Source organism: Dryobates pubescens, chromosome 2, assembly GCF_014839835.1.
Source record: "Dryobates pubescens isolate bDryPub1 chromosome 2, bDryPub1.pri, whole genome shotgun sequence".
Classification (NCBI taxonomy): domain Eukaryota; kingdom Metazoa; phylum Chordata; class Aves; order Piciformes; family Picidae; genus Dryobates; species Dryobates pubescens.
Window position 1 is genome coordinate 45,863,523 of NC_071613.1, and position 19,571 is coordinate 45,883,093.

General features: G+C 42.1%; 2 protein-coding genes across 2 annotated transcripts; one reads left to right on the forward strand and one right to left on the reverse strand.

The window, feature by feature from the left end:
- Positions 1-144: 144 nt before the first annotated feature.
- On the reverse strand, positions 145-7,042 carry DTX3L (deltex E3 ubiquitin ligase 3L). Its single transcript, XM_054176716.1, has 5 exons — positions 6,804-7,042; positions 6,258-6,478; positions 3,060-4,550; positions 2,181-2,398; positions 145-722 (listed from the first exon to the last, which is right to left on the reverse strand). Exons 1-5 carry the CDS (start codon positions 6,976-6,978, stop codon positions 653-655), a joined length of 2,175 nt encoding a protein of 724 aa, XP_054032691.1. The 5' UTR covers positions 6,979-7,042; the 3' UTR covers positions 145-652.
- Positions 7,043-7,614: 572 nt separating this feature from the next.
- On the forward strand, positions 7,615-18,986 carry PARP9 (poly(ADP-ribose) polymerase family member 9). Its single transcript, XM_054173501.1, has 10 exons — positions 7,615-7,651; positions 8,915-9,747; positions 11,658-11,885; positions 11,966-12,190; positions 13,906-13,985; positions 14,040-14,133; positions 14,388-14,793; positions 15,564-15,709; positions 16,778-16,949; positions 18,132-18,986. The coding sequence occupies exons 2-10, from the start codon at positions 8,923-8,925 to the stop codon at positions 18,461-18,463; spliced, it is 2,508 nt and encodes an 835-aa protein (XP_054029476.1). The 5' UTR covers positions 7,615-7,651; positions 8,915-8,922; the 3' UTR covers positions 18,464-18,986.
- Positions 18,987-19,571: the final 585 nt, after the last annotated feature.

Below are 19,571 nucleotides of genomic sequence, written 5' to 3' on the forward strand. Positions count from 1 at the left end.
CATGACTTAGAAGTTGTGTTTAAGCTTAAACAATGAAAGAAACAGAACCTGAACCCCCTTATCTCAGCCAGCCACCAGTGCTGTTAGCCTTCAATTGCTCCAATGCAGTTCTTGTGCAGGATTAAAGATGCAGCAGCGCCCACATACCCCCTTACACATTATCCATACTAATTCCATGTTCAAAAGTCCAAACCACTAATGCTATTTCTACCCTGCAAAGAAAAAGAAGCAGAAGATCATAGCCTGATCAAAGCTGATATTCTAACAGCTGCATACAAATTTTCCAACAGATGGGTTACATGATGCTATCCATGAGGACAGACATAGTAAGACAAAACTAAAATCAAGTGTTTGATCAGATAAAAGGTAGTAGTGGATCTACTGGTTTTGGTGGTCAAACTGAAGAGAGAAAAAATGCAAGTCAGATTAACTGGTAAAATGAGGTACACACTTTGATACGTGCAGTAAGGACTGATGCTGTGTGTAAAAAGAACGTATTGTTTGATAAGAAAAGGTTTCTTTTCTTAGGTGACTGAGAAATGAAGAGCTTTAACACAGCTGAACAAAGTAAATTCTTTCTTCTTAGTACTTGACCAGTAAATTACCCGCTACATGTTCAGGACACTTAAGAGCTGACAGATGATAAATTTCTTTACTCGATTCCTTTTGCTTTCAATTCTGAACGAACTCGCTGCAGATAATCAGGATCAGGGTAACCAAAACTAGAAGAGTGAGAAAAGAATTGTTAGGGCTTCTTCTGCAATGAAACACTTGACAGTTCTACAGAACCTTCTCATCAAAATCTCTTAAAACATTTCACAAATGTTATGCACTTACTTATTCTACAGAGAAAAGAGACCCTACTTGCTGGGCAGGGAGGTGGTATAGAGAGGGTAAAGCTAAAAGCTTAAGAAAAGGAGCTGATGAATTTGGTTGTTTCAACCAGATACCAAGAACCTGATAAAGATGTTTGCTGTCTCACTTGAAAATGACAGGGCACTAGGGCATGCAACTTTCTGAAAATCAGACCTGAAGTATACCCAAGCAAGCACTCACAACACAAATATAATGGTACTTCTGGACTGTAAGTAGCATATCACCAAAGTGTGTGTGAAGCAAGAGATAACCAGGAAGAGTATTTGGGCAGGGAGGGGTAAGGTATCTCTTAAACAGCATTTTTACGATCCTAGCCCAGGAAGGAGGATCTAGACACAAACCTTGCAGGAGGAAACCTTCCCCTGGGAGGCTGCAGCATGCTTGAAATGTCCCAAGCTTCCCTCTTGCCTATCAAGACTTTTTCCAGGACCCGGTTTACTGATACTATCTGTAGTTAATCAAATCTTTATGAGGGGTCAGGTGAATGTGCATTAAGAGGTGCAACATAGTGGTCCTGACTGGTAGACCATTATACATTAAGGAACTGGTGATATGCCTAACAGTTAACCAGGTCAGGCCCAGGCTATGCTGTGTGTGTCTTGCAGCCGCACAACACATTCAGCCGGCTCACTCCAAGAGAGGTGCTGTGGGCAGCTCCCACTGCTGCACAACCTTGCCTTTATCTAGAAGTGCAGCAAACTATCGAAAAATGCTGAACAGAGGTGTCTTTTGCTAAGAAAATCAGTGTAACAGGACTGAATGACCAAAATGGGGTAACTCTTTCTATGGTATCCTGTGCTTTGATCAGAGACCCACGGAATGCTGTGCAACTCGAGGTTCCTAGCACTTAAAAAGCCATACAATCTCTTTCTTCTTGCTGTTAGCTCTAACAGGTAGAATTTCAGGTGACATTTTACAGATTCCGAGTGCCATCTTCACTGGGATCACAATGGTGCAAAACAGCAGGTAACAGAAGAGGCTAAGATCAGGACTCCAATCTCAGCTGCTATCAAGAACCTGCTATCCTGTCCTGTACTAGTAGTTTCTAATTAGAGCAGCTGTTAACTGGGCAGGTGCTTTACACAACTCACTGCTGAATAAACAGCCTGAGAAGCAACAGAAGACTAAGCTCACCTTGTTCTGACTGTACAAATTGGTGAAGGTCATTCAAGTCTGGATCCAGAGCATTCCATAATCACTTTGTTAGGGACAAAATCCAAAAGCTCTAATGTGGAAAATACTCAGGGCAGCCTTCCTGACACATCTAAGTACCAACAAAATCACATAAAGAAAAGACTACTTACATGATAGGTCCTCCAGTTTTAGAAGTTTTGTGGTGAATATCATTCCATGTGATGACATTTTCCTCACCAGTAGTACGTGACTGCCCCACTGTGAAAATCAGTTTTTGATTAAAGGCTCTTCTGAGGAGCTGCAAAATTTCTCTCCCTTCTGTATTGTCAGGTAAATATGCTATTCGATAAGTTCCAGAATAAGGTTTTCCTGGGTTTGGATGGTTGATCTGTTGTACAGAAAAAACAAAACCAAACCACACTGTGCATGATAAACACTTTGAAAAGTGTGAAAACCAGACATCCCAGCTTTCCCAATACTTTTTATCCTCTCTGTGATTCATAAGGGCATAGCCTGACTCTGAGGTGTTTTGTTTTCATTAGACAATATGTGCCATTCACATTTTCTTGTTACTACTCATGCATCGATTGTTAAATGTTTCTTCCTCTTTGCTATCCCAAATACATGTCACCTCACCCCTTTTTAATTTAACCCATTTTCTGCCCTAGCTATGACTAATGATACAACACAAGCTGATTTCTGATCTGGCAAGTTTACGAGCCAGTACACTATTCATTTTTTGTCCACTGGTGTCAACAGGCAGGAGAATGCCTCAGAGAATCCTCATTACACCCACAAAATTTTGTTTACACGATACCACTTCATGGATTTGATCTTAGTTATTCCCAATACACCAGTTAAAGACAGGTAGCTCTGTCCTGGTGCATCTAAAACGAAGGGTTACCTTTTGACTATTTAATTCCTACCTTTAAAAAAATTCCTACTTCCTTCCTTAATCACACTCAAAAATACTCAGTAAGAAATGCCTCTCCTGGGCATACATTAAAATTATGGGGAAATGTATTTTATGAATTTTCACACATACTTACAGTTTGAATGCCACTCTGCATAGCATATGTAATCACAATAGTACCATGATGGGGATAACCAGGGAGAGAGTCTGGGATCGTGGTAGTTGACATACTTCCTTTCGGTTGATCTCCTTCCACAAGTCCATAAGCAGTCTGACACACAGGACAAGCTTTCTTATAACTCATGGCTTTCTTGACACAACTCTTGCAAAAGGCATGTTTGCACTTGCTCAGTATTTCTTTATTATTAATTCTGTCCATGCAAATTGGACACTTGTCATCTTCTGTCTTTGCCTCAGCCTGCCCTTCAGAAGATAGATTATTCTTTTGCCTGCCACTGTATTTTATCTCAGATGCTCTTGTAGCTTCTTGATAGCTGGGATAAGAGGACAGTGGTGTCTTCTTTTCAGTTTGCGGTGAATCTTCAGTGATAAGAACATTCATAGTGTCCTTTTCAGCAGCTTTAAGATGGAATTTGCCTTCCTTCTTAAGTTTTCCATGCTGACCTTCTAATTGTTTCCCATTCAGTAGTACATTTACTCTTTTATTCTGATCTTCTGAAACCCTTGAACTGGGAAGTTTTGATCTTAACATTGCAGAAGCGCTCTGAAGTGCATTGATGAAACTTTCAGTAGCATGTGAAGACATATCATTAGTTTTGATCCTAGGCCTAAATACTATGAGCATCTTCTGGCCACATGGACTCTCTTTCTTTTCCATTACTGTATCAAAATTGTCTTTAATAACTTCAATTTCTTTGCTTAGTATTGTTTCAAACAATTTAAACACAGAAGAATCTACTTCAATTCCATTCTTGTATTGGTACAATTCAGATGACATTTTTATGTTCTTTTCAGCTTGGTTGTCTAAAAATATTTTGGCGTCTGAAAGCTCACTCTCTGGACCACGGAGTAACAAACAATTCCCTTCCTCCTTGACAAGAAGATGACTGAACTTAGCATTTAAATTCCTTATTGTGTCAGTTATTGTGAGGCTGTCTGCTACTGGAATTTTTTCTTGTTTCAGATTTAGTACACTTCGCTGAAAAGTTTTGATGAAAAAATCCACAGCTGTTTGTATCGATGCAGGACTTTTATCAGAAGTGAAGCACAGTAATGTGTTTCCACTTTCATCTTTACTGCTGATACACACTCTGTAACGTTCGCATGTTTCTTCGATTTTCTGGGGGAAAACATAACTGAAATATTCATAGAGAACTGATGGAACTCTAACCACATTCAGCTCTTCAGTATCCAGATCATTTTCAGCTTTCAAACCGTTCTTGCTTTCAGACTGTGAAAAATCATGGCGTGGGTCATTGCCTGCCAGGATATCCTGAAAGTAGTGATAAGCTTTTTCAATATCTGTAAAATCTCCTGTCAGCTTCTCCCAGCCATCAATACTAGGATTTCCTTCTCTTTTTAAATTTGGACATAGAATGGTAATTTTTTCCTTTTCCTCTTCAGAGAACATACTGCTATTCAAAGTTGCAGATACTGTAAGAAATATCTAAAGAGATTACAAAAAAAACCAAAAAAAAGAAGGTCAAAAAAAGACATACCAATATTTGTTTCTTCTAAGGCCCTCTTTCATTGCTGCTTCTGTATTTTGAGTAAAGGCCAGACCACTATAGACACACCTGCACACAGTGTTTCTTTTCTATCATGTGTACTGCCATTACACACACCTAGGTAGAGTCATCTTAAGTCAGCAGCAAAAATGAATTTCGTTACTCATCAGCATTGCAGGACCAAAGACAATAGCTTTGCTACTTAGTTTGACACTGTGGCCAATAGTCTGTCCTCTGGGTAATAAGGTTAATATAACTAATGTAATTTTTTTAATGCTGGCCATTCTCTGTGACAGAGTTGATCACCTATTAGTACCTTTTCCCCCCATTATCAGGTCCCAACGGTCCTGCACACCAAGCAGGCAAAGCAAACAGGTGTTTGTTGTTGTGTGGCTTTTTTTTTTTCACCCTCCCTATCATTCCCAAGGCTCCTGTGGAGGCTCAGATTTGGGCTGTTCATCCTGGGGAAGAGAAGGTTCTGGGGACACCTAATTGCGATGTTTGAGTACCTGAAAGGGGCCTACAGGAAAGCCAGGGAGGGACTATTTACAAAGGCATATAGCACTAGGACAAGGGGCAATGATTTTAAACTAGAGAAGGGTAGATTTAGATTGGACATTAGGAAGAAGTTCTTTACTATGAGGGTGGTGCAATGCTGGAACAAGTTGCTCAGAGAAGTGTTAAGAGGCCCCATCCCCAGATACATACAAGGTCAGGCTTGATGGGGCTCTGAGCAACCTGAGTTAGTTGGGGATGTCCTGGCTTAGTGCATGGAATTTGGACTAGATGACCTTTAAAGGTCCCTTCTGACCCAGTGCATTCAATGATTCTATGGGCTCTAGGCCATAGACTCCCCTCCTTATCCCAGGTATCCCACAACCAGCTGGTGATGACCCCATCACAAACACAGAAGCGTAACAGCATGCAGAGCAATGCCTACAAAATCAAGCAGTTCAAAGTCCTACGTGGGAACTTGGACTGCGACTGCTGATGGACAGTGAGACCTGTGATCTCCTGAACCTCCACTGTCTTCTGCTTCCTCCAAGGGCTGAGCGAACGACTTGTACTTTTTTATGTGGATTTTAGTCCATGTGATTAGAAAGAACAAACTAAACTGTGCTACAAAATTCAGGCCTGTACTACTTGTGGAATTGTACTACACCGATTCTGATTGTAGGAATCTTGTGCCATTCAGATAATTAATTCTATGCCATGTTAATCATAAAATCCTGTTAAAAAAAGGTAAAACTTTAATTGTAACTACAAATTGGTGCCATATCATTCTGCCTGAATACGGAAATAGTGCCAGAAGTCTGAGTAGCTGGAAGGACTCCCAAATCTCATGCAATTCTTCAATGTTTTGCACATAGTCCTTGGTGCATACTACCCCTGATACCTGCCATGGCACAGCTTTGGGGTATAGTGTTTGGCATGTGCCAAGAACATACTGCTGGTTCACATCTGTGATCCTGGACCTGTGATCCAGCACTCAAAAGTTGCCCCCCACACTCATTTTATTAAGATAACACAGCTGACATTTGCTTGATATGAAATACTGAAGTGCAACATAAAGCAATGCAAAGGATTTGTGGAATTACAAGCAAGGCGAGTTGTGACACTGCTTATTACCGCTTTTTCTGATATACCTTTTTGGAAATTAGTTCTCCGGCTGTGTCTCCATGGCCACTGGCTGCCTGCTGCTCCTGCCGAGGTGAGGAAGAGCTGGAAGGGATGGAGTGGCTGGGGTCTCCCTGCTCTGTAAATGGGCTCTGGCTCAGGCTCCCCTCTACGGGCTGGATAACTATGTTAAGCCGTCTGCCACCCATTTCCAAGATGTGATCCGTGCGGGATTCCACATTCTTCTTATCTGCAGTAATTTGGCAACAGACAGACCAAGTCGATAAAGCCACCTGAAAACTTGATGGCTCTAAGCGGCCACAGATACCACGTGCCCTTTGCCCGCACTGACCACGGGCGCAGGACGGTGCCCTCGGCGGCCATTTACTGTCCTCTCACAGGGGTGCAAGCCCTGCGTGCGAAGAGCGCCGCGGGGAAGCCCCATCCGCGCCCTCATCCCCTCAGTGCCAAGGGCTTGCCAAGCCGCGGACCGAGCCGCCTGCGGAGCCGCGCCGAGCTACACCGTCCCGCACCGCGCTACACCGTCCCGCACCGCCCGCCCCAGCCCCCCTTACCTTGCTCCTTCTGGAACTGCACCCAGTAGGTGCCGGGCTCGGAGCCCGTCCGCACCTCGCATTCACCGCCGCCCGACCGCTTCCCTGACTGAAAGTAGCTATGGACCTTGCGTATCGTCTTCTCGCTAGGGTCGGGCACGGGACGGAGCTGCACTAGGAGCGGGGACGCCGCCATGATGCCCGCCGCTGGACGCTTTCGCTTTCGTTTCCGCTCCGCAGCTCGGGGCCGCGGTTCCACACCCCGGACCCCGTACCAGATCCCGCCTCTGAGGGGGAAACGGCTGCACCGCGCAGTGCCGGTTAATGGGGATTATCCAGGTAACGGAGCAGGGCTGGGGTGGCCGGGCTGGCGCCTGACCCCCGCGGGCTGGCTTTCTGCCGGGCAGCACCTCCCTCACAGGCGCGGGGGGCCGCGGCTGGGAGCGTCGGGGCGACAGGTCGGGACGACAGGCCGGGACGGGCTCTCCGCGCTGCACGCACCGCACTGCGAACGGGGTTTAGGCACTGGTGTGGTACTGCTCTCTGGTCTCGAGCTTGGGGAGAAGTAAAAGCTCCTGGTTGCTCGCAGTTGTGGGTCAGCTGGAGCTGAAGGAGGCTGTGGGAGGGGTAACTTCCCCCGCGGTGGTCCGGTCAGCGCAACGTCACCCCTGAGTAGCGTTTTAAATAAAGTTTCCCACTAACTTTATACACGTTTGTGAGACGGTGTTGCTGCCGATTTTGCTGCAACGGAACTGCCCCTGTAGGCGCGCAGCCCGTCAGGCAGTAACGCGTGTTTTCTCTCTCTTTTTTTTTTTTTTCTTCCCCACAGAGCTACGGTTCGATAACCTGGGGAAGGAAGAGCAGTTTAGGTAAGCCCCCTCCTCCATTTAGCAATCTGCAAAGAACGTTCCTGTATATAACTTGAAATTTGCCAGCTCCCACCAGCAAACTGCGGAACGTCACTGGCGAGTAGCCAAGAGCAACTTAAAATGTGTGAAATTAGACACGGTTATGGATCAACGTTGTTAATCAGAATTTGCCTGCGTTTCTCTTTCGAGACTAAGTTCTCAGAAGTGTTTTACCGAATGGGTGTGTGTTGCGTAAGTGCAACACGTTCCGCTCTTACAAGTAGGTAGCGTACCCTGGAGGAAAGTATGGTTAAACTCAGGTTGCTTTACACCGAACTACTGCATGCAGTACTGCTGACATCTGCCAAAAGAGGGCTGTATAGTCACAGTGACAATATAAAAACTGCCCCGTTCTTTACCGTTCTGTTTCCTAAAAGTAGTTTTGAAAGCGCTAGTGAATTCATCAGCTGCACACAAAGAAAGAACATGCTTGTGGGCTTTAAGTGCAGACCAGACACGTGCCTGGGAGAGGCAAGCACGCCTTCAGCCCTCTGAGCAGGACAAGATCAAAGGGGATAATGTGGCGTTTTCTGCTTTTACAAGCATTTTGAAGCCCTGGTTATGGTGTGGCTTTTCACATTTGCCTTCTCAGCTAGAGTTTTAGTGGCAAATGCAGCACAGCATCATGGTGGCTCTGCAGCCAGTTAACCAAGCCCTGTAACAGCATTTATTTCAAAGACGTTTCTCTCACACTCTTCTGCTCCTTTTTCCTCCTCACCATTTATTCCCTGCCCATTCAGTTGTGCTGCTGCATCAGTCCTTGAGGCTGGTGGTGTAAATCCAGTGAAGTTCTGTGGTGTTGGTTGTGGGTTTGTTTGTTTTTAATTTAGATTATATCACTGATTCAGTTAAGAACATGTCCCTGATGATGGTTGTGTCAGCCTAATGGTGGGGAGAGTAAACATTAGGAAAGAGACAAGAACAAGTAGCAGGAGGAGACACATCTTAACCAAGCTTCCTCCTGAGGTAAACTAAGGCAAATCCAAACCCTCAAGACACCACACGTTCAGTGATACTGTTGTTATCATCTTTTAGTGCCTTTCTTTGCTTAGCTGGGGTTTCTAAGCCTATGAAAAGGGAAAAGAGAAGCTCAGACTATGCCAAAAATACTAGTAAGTAATGATAGTATGGTAAAATTGAGACCTATAAATCACACTCCTATATAAAAAGCAATGTTTTAACAGTAGCATCTTTTATTTCACTTTATATAATTCTCTATCATAGGGGCGAGCATGGTAATGGATGAGCACAGCTTGATGGTCCCCATCAACAAAGATGCCTATGAAGTTCTTAAGAAAAGAAAGGACTGTCTAAGTGATGTCATTTACAAAAAGTTTGCTTGTACCCTGGCCTTCGAAAGTGCAGCATGCACTGTTGAAGTATACAAGAAAAAACTAAAGCAAGGAATTGACCTTTGTGTTTGTAAGGATGATCTCACAAGACACAAGGTAGATGCGTTGGTGAATGCAGCCAATGACCACCTAGAACATGCAGGAGGCCTTGCTTTAGCTCTTGTGAATGCTGGAGGGCCAGAAATACAACGGCAAAGCAACCTTCATATTCAAAAGTATGGAAGACTCTCAACTGGCCAAATAGCAGTAACAGGTGGAGGAAAGCTTCCTTGCAAGGAAATCATTCATGTAGTTGGTCCGAGGTGGTCTGTTTATGAGAATGAAAAATGTTGCTACCAACTTCAGGAAGCTATTGAGAATGTTCTGAAGCATGTTAGTGCTCCAGAAAGTACTACAAAGTCAGTGGCTATCCCAGCAGTGAGTTCAGGTATTTTTGGCTTCCCAGTCCGTTTGTGTGCTCAAGTGATTGTAACAACAATAAAGGAGTTTGTTGAAGCAATTCCACCGAGCTGTCTCAAGGAAATCCGCCTGGTGAACATTTGTGAGTCTACAGTTGCAGAAATGAGGAAGGCCTGTGAAGAGATTCTGGGTGATACCAGTTCGCTTTGGGGAACTCCTTCAGCTCCACCAAGGTACCCTTCAGCTTTCATTAAACATGAAGGCATTCGCTTGCGCATTATAAAAGGACTCCTTGAAGAGCAGAAGGTAAGATTGTCCCATAATATGCTGAACATGGAGGAGTGCCTCCAAGTCTTGGCAGGATTTGATGCCCAGGAGTTCAGAACACCAGTATTGGTGCATAGTTAACCTTCTCAGCCTGATGAGAATTGGATTGGTTGATGGGTTGGACACGATGATCTTGAAGGTCTCTTCCAACCTGGTCTATTCTATTCTATTCTATTCTACACATGGTAAATACATTATAGTGGCAAGGAGTTGTTTGGGTTTTTTTTCCTAAATAGGTATTAAATGTTAACACATTTTAATTTCCTGGGGCTTTTTTGGTATATAGCCTGTTACAGTATAATAGGAAGCAGCTGAAGACTGGATGAGTAATAATAATAATAATAATATATCTTTATATTAATGTTAATCTTATTACAACATCATGAACATTCACATTTTATCATGCATTCCTTAGGAGTCTCCTCTTGCTTTTTGTCCTGGGTGTTTTCCTGTAATTTTTTTTTCTTTTAGATGCCACTGCTGGAGTCAATCAGCAAACACTGGAACAGCTGAAAATAAGTTGTACACACAGACTGTACAGATCATGTGCCCCTTACCCTTAAACAGTCCATCATTTAAATTGGTTCATTTCATAGAATAGAATCATAGAATCAGTCAGAGTTGGAAGGGACCACAAGGATCATTTAATTCCACCAGGGACACCTCACAGGCTGACCAGAGCCTCATCCAGCCTGGTCTTAAACACCTCCAGGGACGGGGCCTCAACCACCTCCCTGGACAACCCATTCCAGGGTTTCACCTCTCATGGTGAAGAACTTCTTGCTCACATCCAGTCTGAATCTCCCCACCTCCAGCTTCATTCCATTCCCCCTAGTCCTAGCACTACCTGATATCCTAAGAAGTCCCTCCCCAGCCTTCTTGTAGGCCCCCTTCAGATACTGGAAGGCCACAATGAGGTCACCTTGGAGCCTTCTCTTCTCCAGACTGAACAGCCCCAACTCTTTCAGTCTGTCCTCATAGGAGAGGTGCTCCAGCCCTCTGATCATCCTTGTGGCCCTAACTTTTTAGCTAGAAAATCCAATGCAAAATGTACAAGTTTAGCCATGGTAGTCCAACAGAGCTCTCTGACTGGAAGCTGCATCACAGGGATGGCATTTGCTTTTAGCAAATACTATATCTCTAAAGAATTCGTAGCTTTTAAGAAGTCCCTTAATTGACTTGGAAGTTCATTGTTTTGATGTGAGAGAAAAGGATTGCCAAGATGACATTAATTTTGTTAACCAGTGCTACAGCACTGAAAGGTACCAACATGCCCTCAAAACTACCAGGAAAATACACTTCAAAATTTGTTTCAATGAGAACAATTGCTGCTGATATCAGCCTTCTGTAAAAAAGTTTTTCACATTTTACATACTCAATTTTAAATACAGAAGACCTGCTACAGCAATTGGCTGTTTCCACTGGAAGCTGGAAGAACTGTAGATGTGCACTGACCCCACTGTTCTGGTGACAAGTGCTCGCTGCCCTAATGTGGGAAGCATCTGCATGGGCTGGGGCATAGCCATAGTTCTCCTCTGCTCACTGATAACTGGCTTCAGAACTGCACTTGATGAGGTGCGCATGGGTCACCTCTACAGCTGCTGTAGTAATTCTGTTGAGTAATTCTCTGACCTGAACAGGTCTTATGTATGCTGTTGGTTTCTGAAAAAACCAACCAAAACCAACAAAACACATCTCCTGCCATTACAAGGTGCATACTTTGATGTTGCCTTGCCATAGTAGAAAGTAGTAAAAAAACCTTCCAGGCAGCAGATGTACTGCAGTCAGGCTTTTTTAAAAGCAATTAAAAATGCTCTTTATAATAGCAAAGCTTTCAGATGATAAACTTGAAGTGTGCTAAAGCTTAGCTCTGCACTTTCTTCCTCCAGACTACAGCTGTTGTTAACTACCTGTCTCTGAATGGCAAGCCTCAGTCTCCTGTCTCAGAAAGACTGCTGCAAAAAGCAGGTCCACATCTTCAGGACAAATTAAAGGTTCATTTTGGACGTCCTTCATCCTTTATGGAAATGATACCAACAAAAGGGTATAACCTGCCCTGCAAGGTGGTACTGCATGTTGTAGAGCAGCCTTACAAGCACAAGGTGTTACTGTGGGAGGTAAGATTAGTTAATTGGATTGTAACTGATTTTCACGTTGAGTGATGCGAGGACTAAAACACCTGGGTTTTTTTTTGCAGGAATTAAGGACTGCAGTGACAAAATGCTTGCAATACTTCCAGAACCAGAAATCTCCCTCCTCAGTTTCTTTTCCAGCAAATGGTGGGAAGTGGTTGTCAATGCTACCTGCTGATACAGTGGCAGAGATCATGATTGAAGAGGTGTTAAATTTTGCCAGGGAACACCCTGAGCGGAATATGGACGTGCAGTTTGTCTTTTGCCCAAATGCCTGTGAAGCCTATGAGGTAACAAATTTGTTAACTACTACTAAGGAATATCCAAAACTGTAAAAATAATCCCATAGGAGACTACAAATTAAAATAACCTGAACTCTGTACTACTATTTGTAAGCAGCAGATCCCTTTATCAAAGTGTTTCTCTGATGGACAGCTGTTATTAATCTTTACAAGTTTTTATTTTCACTAAACCAAAAATCTTCACCCTGTGGTGTGATAAAAAGAGGAGGGAGCTCTGAAATTCTCACAATTGTCAGCAACTTTAAGAGTGTCTCCTCTTAACTCTTTAGGGAATAAATTTAGTTGTCCTGAGAAAATTTCTTTAATGATTTTTTGGGGTTTGAAGTTCATAGGGTAAAACATTGACACATTGGATGACCTAACATGACAGAAGAGTTACAAAATAATAATAATAATAATAATAATAATAATAATAATAATAATAATAATAATAATAATAATAATAATAATAATAATAATAATGTTATTATTGTTGTTGTTATTATTTAAACTGTGGTAGGCCATTTTCCATATCTGGCTGCTGTGATTACTACACAACTATTTTAGATAGCCACCTGTTAGCAAAATACCAAGTTTGCTTTTCTTCCCATTTAACTTCAACCATCCCTTTTTAATGAGTGCACGAGTAAGTGGAAGGGGCTTCAAACTAGATGATCTTGAAGGCCCTTCCCAACACAAACTGTTCTGTAATTCTACAGATCCACATTCTGTAAGATCCCCATAAACTCTAAAGCAAGCTTTATCACAGCTATGTGTTCATCACATAATCATGATAATCAGGGCACAGCAGGAACTCCTTTCACTGAAAAAAAGAAAGCAAGTTAGTTTGCCAGATGCCAAATGCATTGCTTAGCTTCTCAGAGACATCCCATGTGTGATCGTGAAGAGGAGCCTGGGGATAAAAGCATGGGAATAGTCTGGATTTTAAAATTTAGGAAGGATTCATTATAAATTAACTGCAAGTAATGAACACCTTCATCTACTGTGACTCCATGAGTGCCAGATATCACAGTATCACACAGGCTGGAAGAGACCTCAAAGATCATCGAGTCCAACCTGTCACCACAGACCTCATGACTAGACCATGGCACCAAGTGCCACGTCCAATCTCCCCTTGAACACCTCCAGGGACGGTGACTCCACCACCTCCCTGGGCAGCCCATTCCAATGACGAACGACTCGCTCAGTGAAGAACTTTTTCCTCACTTCGAGTCTAAACCTCCCCTGGCGCAGCTTGAGACTCTGTCCCTTTGTTCTGGTGCTGGTTGCCTGGGAGAAGAGACCAACCCCTTCCTGGCTACAACCACCTTTCAGGTAGTTGTAGAGAGCAATGAGGTCACCTCTGATCCTTCTCTTCTCCAGGCTAAACAATCCCAGCTCCCTCAGCCTCTCCTCACAGGGCTTGTGCTCAAGGCCTCTCACCAGCCTTGTTGCCCTTCTCTGGACACGTATGCCACAACCATAGGGAATTGGTAAAGTGTGTAAGCTGTCTTGCCTTAGGAGACACAGAACAGGATTATATTTGATATTGTACCCAATGAAATTTTGTAAAAACTAACCCATGTCAGCTGTTAACCATTTCAGACTTGGAGTGGGTAGTGTCTCTGCAGCTGTAAACTGCTTATCTAACAGAGTTTTGAAGCGAAAAATTGTACATTTGACAACAGAGGCTGCAGACTGCTCCTAAACTTTTCTCTTTCAAGGTTTTCCAGAAGAAACTGTATTCAAAAACACAGAAGCTGGAAAAAAGGCAACCTTGCAACAGAAGTGATCGTTTCAGTAAGTAATGAACAGAAGGGGTACTTCAAGTAAATGAGCACTCTTCTATTTCCTTTAGAAAGAAGTTAGTATTTGCATGTGTCTTGGAGGAAGGGGGAGGCAAAAATGTGTTAATGCTTTGCATGGATAGGAATGGAATTGGGCAGTCCTTTGTAAGAATTTCAACATAAACAAAATTGTCAGTACCTACCTTGGAAATCATTTGGTGGGAGGCAAACCAACTCTGCTGTGTGGTTGGTTGTTGGTTTTTTGTGTTTGTTTTTTTTTCCTGGAGCTTTACCTCCTGGTATCTAATCTCTTGTTTTGTTTGAGCATACCAGAAGAGTAGTGCATTTCTTCTACTGTACCTCATGGATTACATATACAAGTTTGTGACAGCACTTGAAAGGTTTTCACTCTTTCAAAGTACTTTTATAAAACAAAACATTCTCTTTCAGGTACCACATCAGGCAGTCAGGCTGCAAAAGTAACTGAAAATAGTAAACCAGTTCTTGAACTTAAAGGGAACATACAAACAGCATTGGAAGCAGCAGAATCGTGGATCCAAAGCATGGTACAAATTTGGGAAAGTCACTGTGCTGTTATTGAAAACAACTACATTTTTAGCCTTGGTAGAGAAGAGTTTGCAGAACTATCTCAAGAGCAGCATGCCAGTGTACATGTATCAGAAGAGGTGAAAGGTGGAAAAGCAAGACTGCAATTTCAAGGCCCTCCTGATGCTGTGATTGATGCAGTGCTTGCAACTGAAAAATTACTGCTTTGTATGCAAGAGAAGAGTACAGCCAAACAAGAGGAACTGCTGCACTTAATGGGTATGTAAACTCAATGAGCGACTAATTAAGTACAACGCACCATCTACCTGTGTTATTGCTGAGGACAGACATGCATTCATTTCACACACATACTAAGCACTGCTTTAATTACCAATATTACCATACTTTTATCATGGGACCCTGGAAGATAATTTGCTAGCTCTGGTTACTCCCTTGGCAGTACTCCCAGTAGGGCACATTTTATACAGGGGCTGCCTAGTGTCCTACAGCCAGCTGCAACACTGCTTCCTCCAGGACAGCTTCACTGGCCACTGGAGACTTACAAAATTTGCACTTGATTAACACACAACTTTAGGGAGCTATTTTGCTAACTGCAGGTGGATCCCTGCTGCAGGATCCACTAATGGTTCCGCAAAGTCCTTGACTTTCATTAACAATTGATAGAACTGGTGGCATTACAGTGAATCTACTGAGTGATCCATTTTCCCCCTTGTGTTTGTATAGTCCTTTACTATAGATCCCATCATATGGAACTTAGGCTGTGGAGAGATGTAATGGAAAAGATACTTGATTTTTCTTGGCTTCCCCCTCTGGTTTCTTTGCTAAACACAAAAAATTTAATAGATTTTTATTTGTATCTCTATCTCCTCTTTCTGTATAGCAGTCTCTCTCAATATTAGCCTCTGGTATTACTTGAGAGAATATTTAACATTCTTTGTTCTTAACTAAATTACCAAAGTGTTGGATCCTTCTTCCTTGCCTTTGCTTCAGGTATTTTATGAAAAATTCACTCCTTTCTTTGTATCCAGGCCAATCAGAAGCAGGTCAACTTTCAGGAGAACAGCTTTACGAGACAAATACTAAAAGCATCCAGATCTCACTGGTGGAATCACACCTTCAGGAGTTTAAAGACAGGAAGAAACAGTTTGAAAAAGCTGGGCTTTGTGTTCTCAAGGTAAAGAGAGTAGTAATGGAAAAAAACCATGAATTTATGCTATGGCTTTGAACTAACGTGTTGAACGTATGCTTAAAAAGCTCAAATGAACTATTTCAATACATTGCTTTTAAAAGTTAAGATCCAAACAGCCTAATGCTTAAAACAGATGTAGTCTTTAGTCTTAATTAAAAGTATTAATTAAGTATTAAAGTATTAAGTATTAAGTATTAATTAAGTATTAAGTATTAATTTAAAAGTATTCTAAATATAATGCAAATAATCAGTCCAAAAAGTGTGGTTACATGCTTGTGGTAGGTTGAAATTTATCCCCAACCCTAAAACTACTGCAATTCTAAAAAGACCTTTCAGCTGTACAGTTCAGTATATCCTGTCTCTTATTTTATGTTTCAGATATTCCTTAATAGGACTCTAGAGAAATACAGGATTGGTCTGTTAGAATGAGTACAGCACTGCAGGGTACCAACGCAGTGTCTGTTTTCTTGTGCGTTTGACACCAAAAGTTAGCAACTGAATTCATCAGAGTTATGATGTAAGATTAGTAATGTGTTGAAGCTGGGATCTTGCTTGGGTATCAGCCTTTTACTGGACAGGAGGAGGAGGATGCTGTGCGACACAGAGAAAATAGATTTTGTTAACAGGGATGTGTGCCCTGGTAGCAACAGTGGGTAACTGGCAACCAGACTGCCAAATGGCCTTTTGTATGAAAAAGGTATTTAACATTGAAATAAAAGCAAATACTCATCAGCTGAGGTTCTCTATGCCTTATGGGACACTTGCAGTTCTTTACAAGATCAAGCTGTCAGCACCCACACAGCTATTTCTCACATATGGTTAATAATCTGTTGTGTAATCAGATATATTCTCATGGGAGAAGCATGAGCTAGTGACATGTTTTTTTCTGTGCATCAGTTGCACAGTTCAGATACCTTACCTACTGCATGGTCAAGACATACAAGCTGTATCAAAGTTTCTTACATTGAAGAACATAGCCTGAACAAGAACACTCATGGATTTCAGGGATATTGGTCTCTGTTAGCTTATACTACACTATTGCTTGCGTTACAGATTGAAAAGATACAGAATCCCCTTTTATCTGCTGCATTCCAACAAATGAAAAAAAGCCTTGAAGAACAAGGTACCTCCAAGATAGCCCACAAGTTGTACCAGCATGTCCCTGCTCAGTTCTGCAGCTCAGTGTGCCAAACGGGATTTCACAGGATGTACTCTCCACCAACAGGTAATAATATGCTTTGTCATCTTTCATCAGAGTGAACAGTGACTGAGTACTGAAGTTGGACTAAAATCAGAAAAAATGGCATTCCTAAGCAAGAATTGGTTCTTACCACATGTAGAATCGTATGTGCTTACTTACTCATTTACAGTTGTACCTGGTTTTCCTTCCTGGTAATGTAGAGCTAGTAAGGCTCTGGGAGGATAAGCCTCGATTCTAGTCTAGCCCAGACACTGGTGTCAGAATTGTTAATATAACACCACATCACACAATTGTATTGTATTTTGTCACCCTTTAAAGTCAGTACCCTTACTTACTTCCTGCAAACATACATTCAGCAGCTTGGTGCTTTAACACACATTCAAAGGAACCACAGAATACTTGAGGGTGGCAGGCACTTCTGAAGGTGATGTAGCCCCAGCCCCGTCAGAGACAGCCGACACTCAGAGCCCATTGCTGTTCAGACTGGAGTACGGTTGGGAAGAAAGATATGGTGTCAGAAATACTGTTTTGGACAGCAAAGTAGATGGATGATTTCAGAAATGGAAAGAATAAGTATTTAGCAGTTCCTCCTGCAGTAAGTGGAAAGTAGGATATTTGATTTGTCAAATGCAGAATTGAGACTTCAGGCACTGAACTGTTCTGAAAGCAGAGATTTGTCTTTCCTCGTCTATGCAATGTACATGGCACAATCTCACACTAAGCAATAAACAGGATCGTGGCCTAATTTAGTTTGCCATTTTCCACATGATACCGTAATAGCATTTTTATGCAACACTCATTATGAACTGAAAGGGGGTTTTTGTTTTTGATTTGCATTATTAAAATCTTGTCTTCTTTGGCACTTTACAGTGCCCAGTACCCGATGACTAAAGTGTTTATGTACATAAAATATACCTTGATGTTTCTGTCGCTGGATTAACAGTTACATCTGAATGGTCATCACTGCTGTATCAGTTAAACTGAGATGGCCATCAGGTGTCATTGCTCATGATTTCAATGGGAGGTCAGTGCTAGCATCAGAGCCCCTTCATGCAGATTGATTTCCAAGGGATGGCATGCACTGAGCAGTAACAAAGTGTGACACTGGATCCAGATGCAGTCTCTTAGTACTATCCCCACCCCCCCCCAAAGAACCAATGGTTAAAGGCTTTTTTTACTTACCAGAATTTTTCTTTCTTTTTCCAGAACAAAAATACGGAGCTGGCATCTACTTTAAAAGGAACCTGAAAAGCCTAACTGAGGGTAAAGATATCTGGAAAACTGACACCAAAATGTATGTGTTTGAGGCTGATGTATTAACAGGCTTATACACTACAGGCAAGCAGTCTTATATCATGCCACCAGCAGTGGAAGGAGATACCACTAAGGTATATGACAGCCTAGTAGATAATGTAAACAATCCTGACACTTTTGTCATTTTCAACAGTATTGCAGCCCTTCCACAGTATCTGTTGACTTGTGTTCAACTGAGGGAGGGGTATATGGCTGCTGAGCAAACCAGCAGCATGCTGATTTAAGAATTTACCAGTAGTGTAGTAGCTATAGTGAAGACCCCCTCAGAACAAAGTCTAGTATTTAAAGAGGATGGTCTACCTACTAACATGCTGTGATCCAAGTGCCTCTGTGCAAACCACTGCACAATATCCATGAACAAAAAAATGTCACTCAGTACCTTAAGGAGATTAGAAGAAAATTATCTGTGGATGGGGAACAGAAGGGGAAGTATCACAAAACATAGTTTAACATCTATCTGATCATTTATGCCTTCAAATGTTCTGAGCATGCAACTATACCATTGCTGTTTGCCTAGGGTGTCATTCTTCCATTACGTTATCTTAATCTGAGATATTGCATATGTTAATGGAACCTAAGAAATCTTGGCTGTGCCTTTGGTTCTATGAATTTCTTTTGACTCAAATAGGTGAATATTAGGGGGAAACTGTGTCCTGCTGAGGGGCATGCTATTAAATACACACTTTTGACAAATGTGAGGCAATACATTGTGATTTCTAACAGTAGTTGCCGTTGCACCTTTTATTAGTTAAGATATTCTAAGCATTGTAGATACTTGTATTCAAAATAAAGAATAAAAATTGCATTATCTGCTAACCTGTTACTTTGTATACAGTCCTAAGAATGTGATTTGGACTCTATGTGAGCTTCAGGTTTCTCAGTGGTGTTCAATCTCTTTGGAAGGCTACAAAGTAATAGAGAACTGGTTCAAGCTATAGCTTGAAATTGCTCTTCAACTAATCTACCTTTACCACTATCTTTTAAAGCTATCTTACAGTTCCCACCTTGTAGCTAGGTATCTCCACACTGCTTCTGTAGTGAGCTGGATGCAGTAAATGTAAAAGGCTAAGAGCTGTTATGTCTGTGTAAAAGGAGATTTCAGTCCAGATCTCAGGTGCCTTAAAACTTTCTGTACTAAAGCCTGAAAATGCCTGACACGGATAGGGTTTAAAACATACCTATTGCCTCCCACTAAAATCTACTGGATTTGTTCAATCAGAAGCATTTAAACCAACCAGTGATAGCCCTAAACAGTGCTGCAATACAGAATTAAAGGCTCATCTGTCCCTATCCCATCTGTTTGTAACGGAAGTCACCCATGCCTAAAGCTGT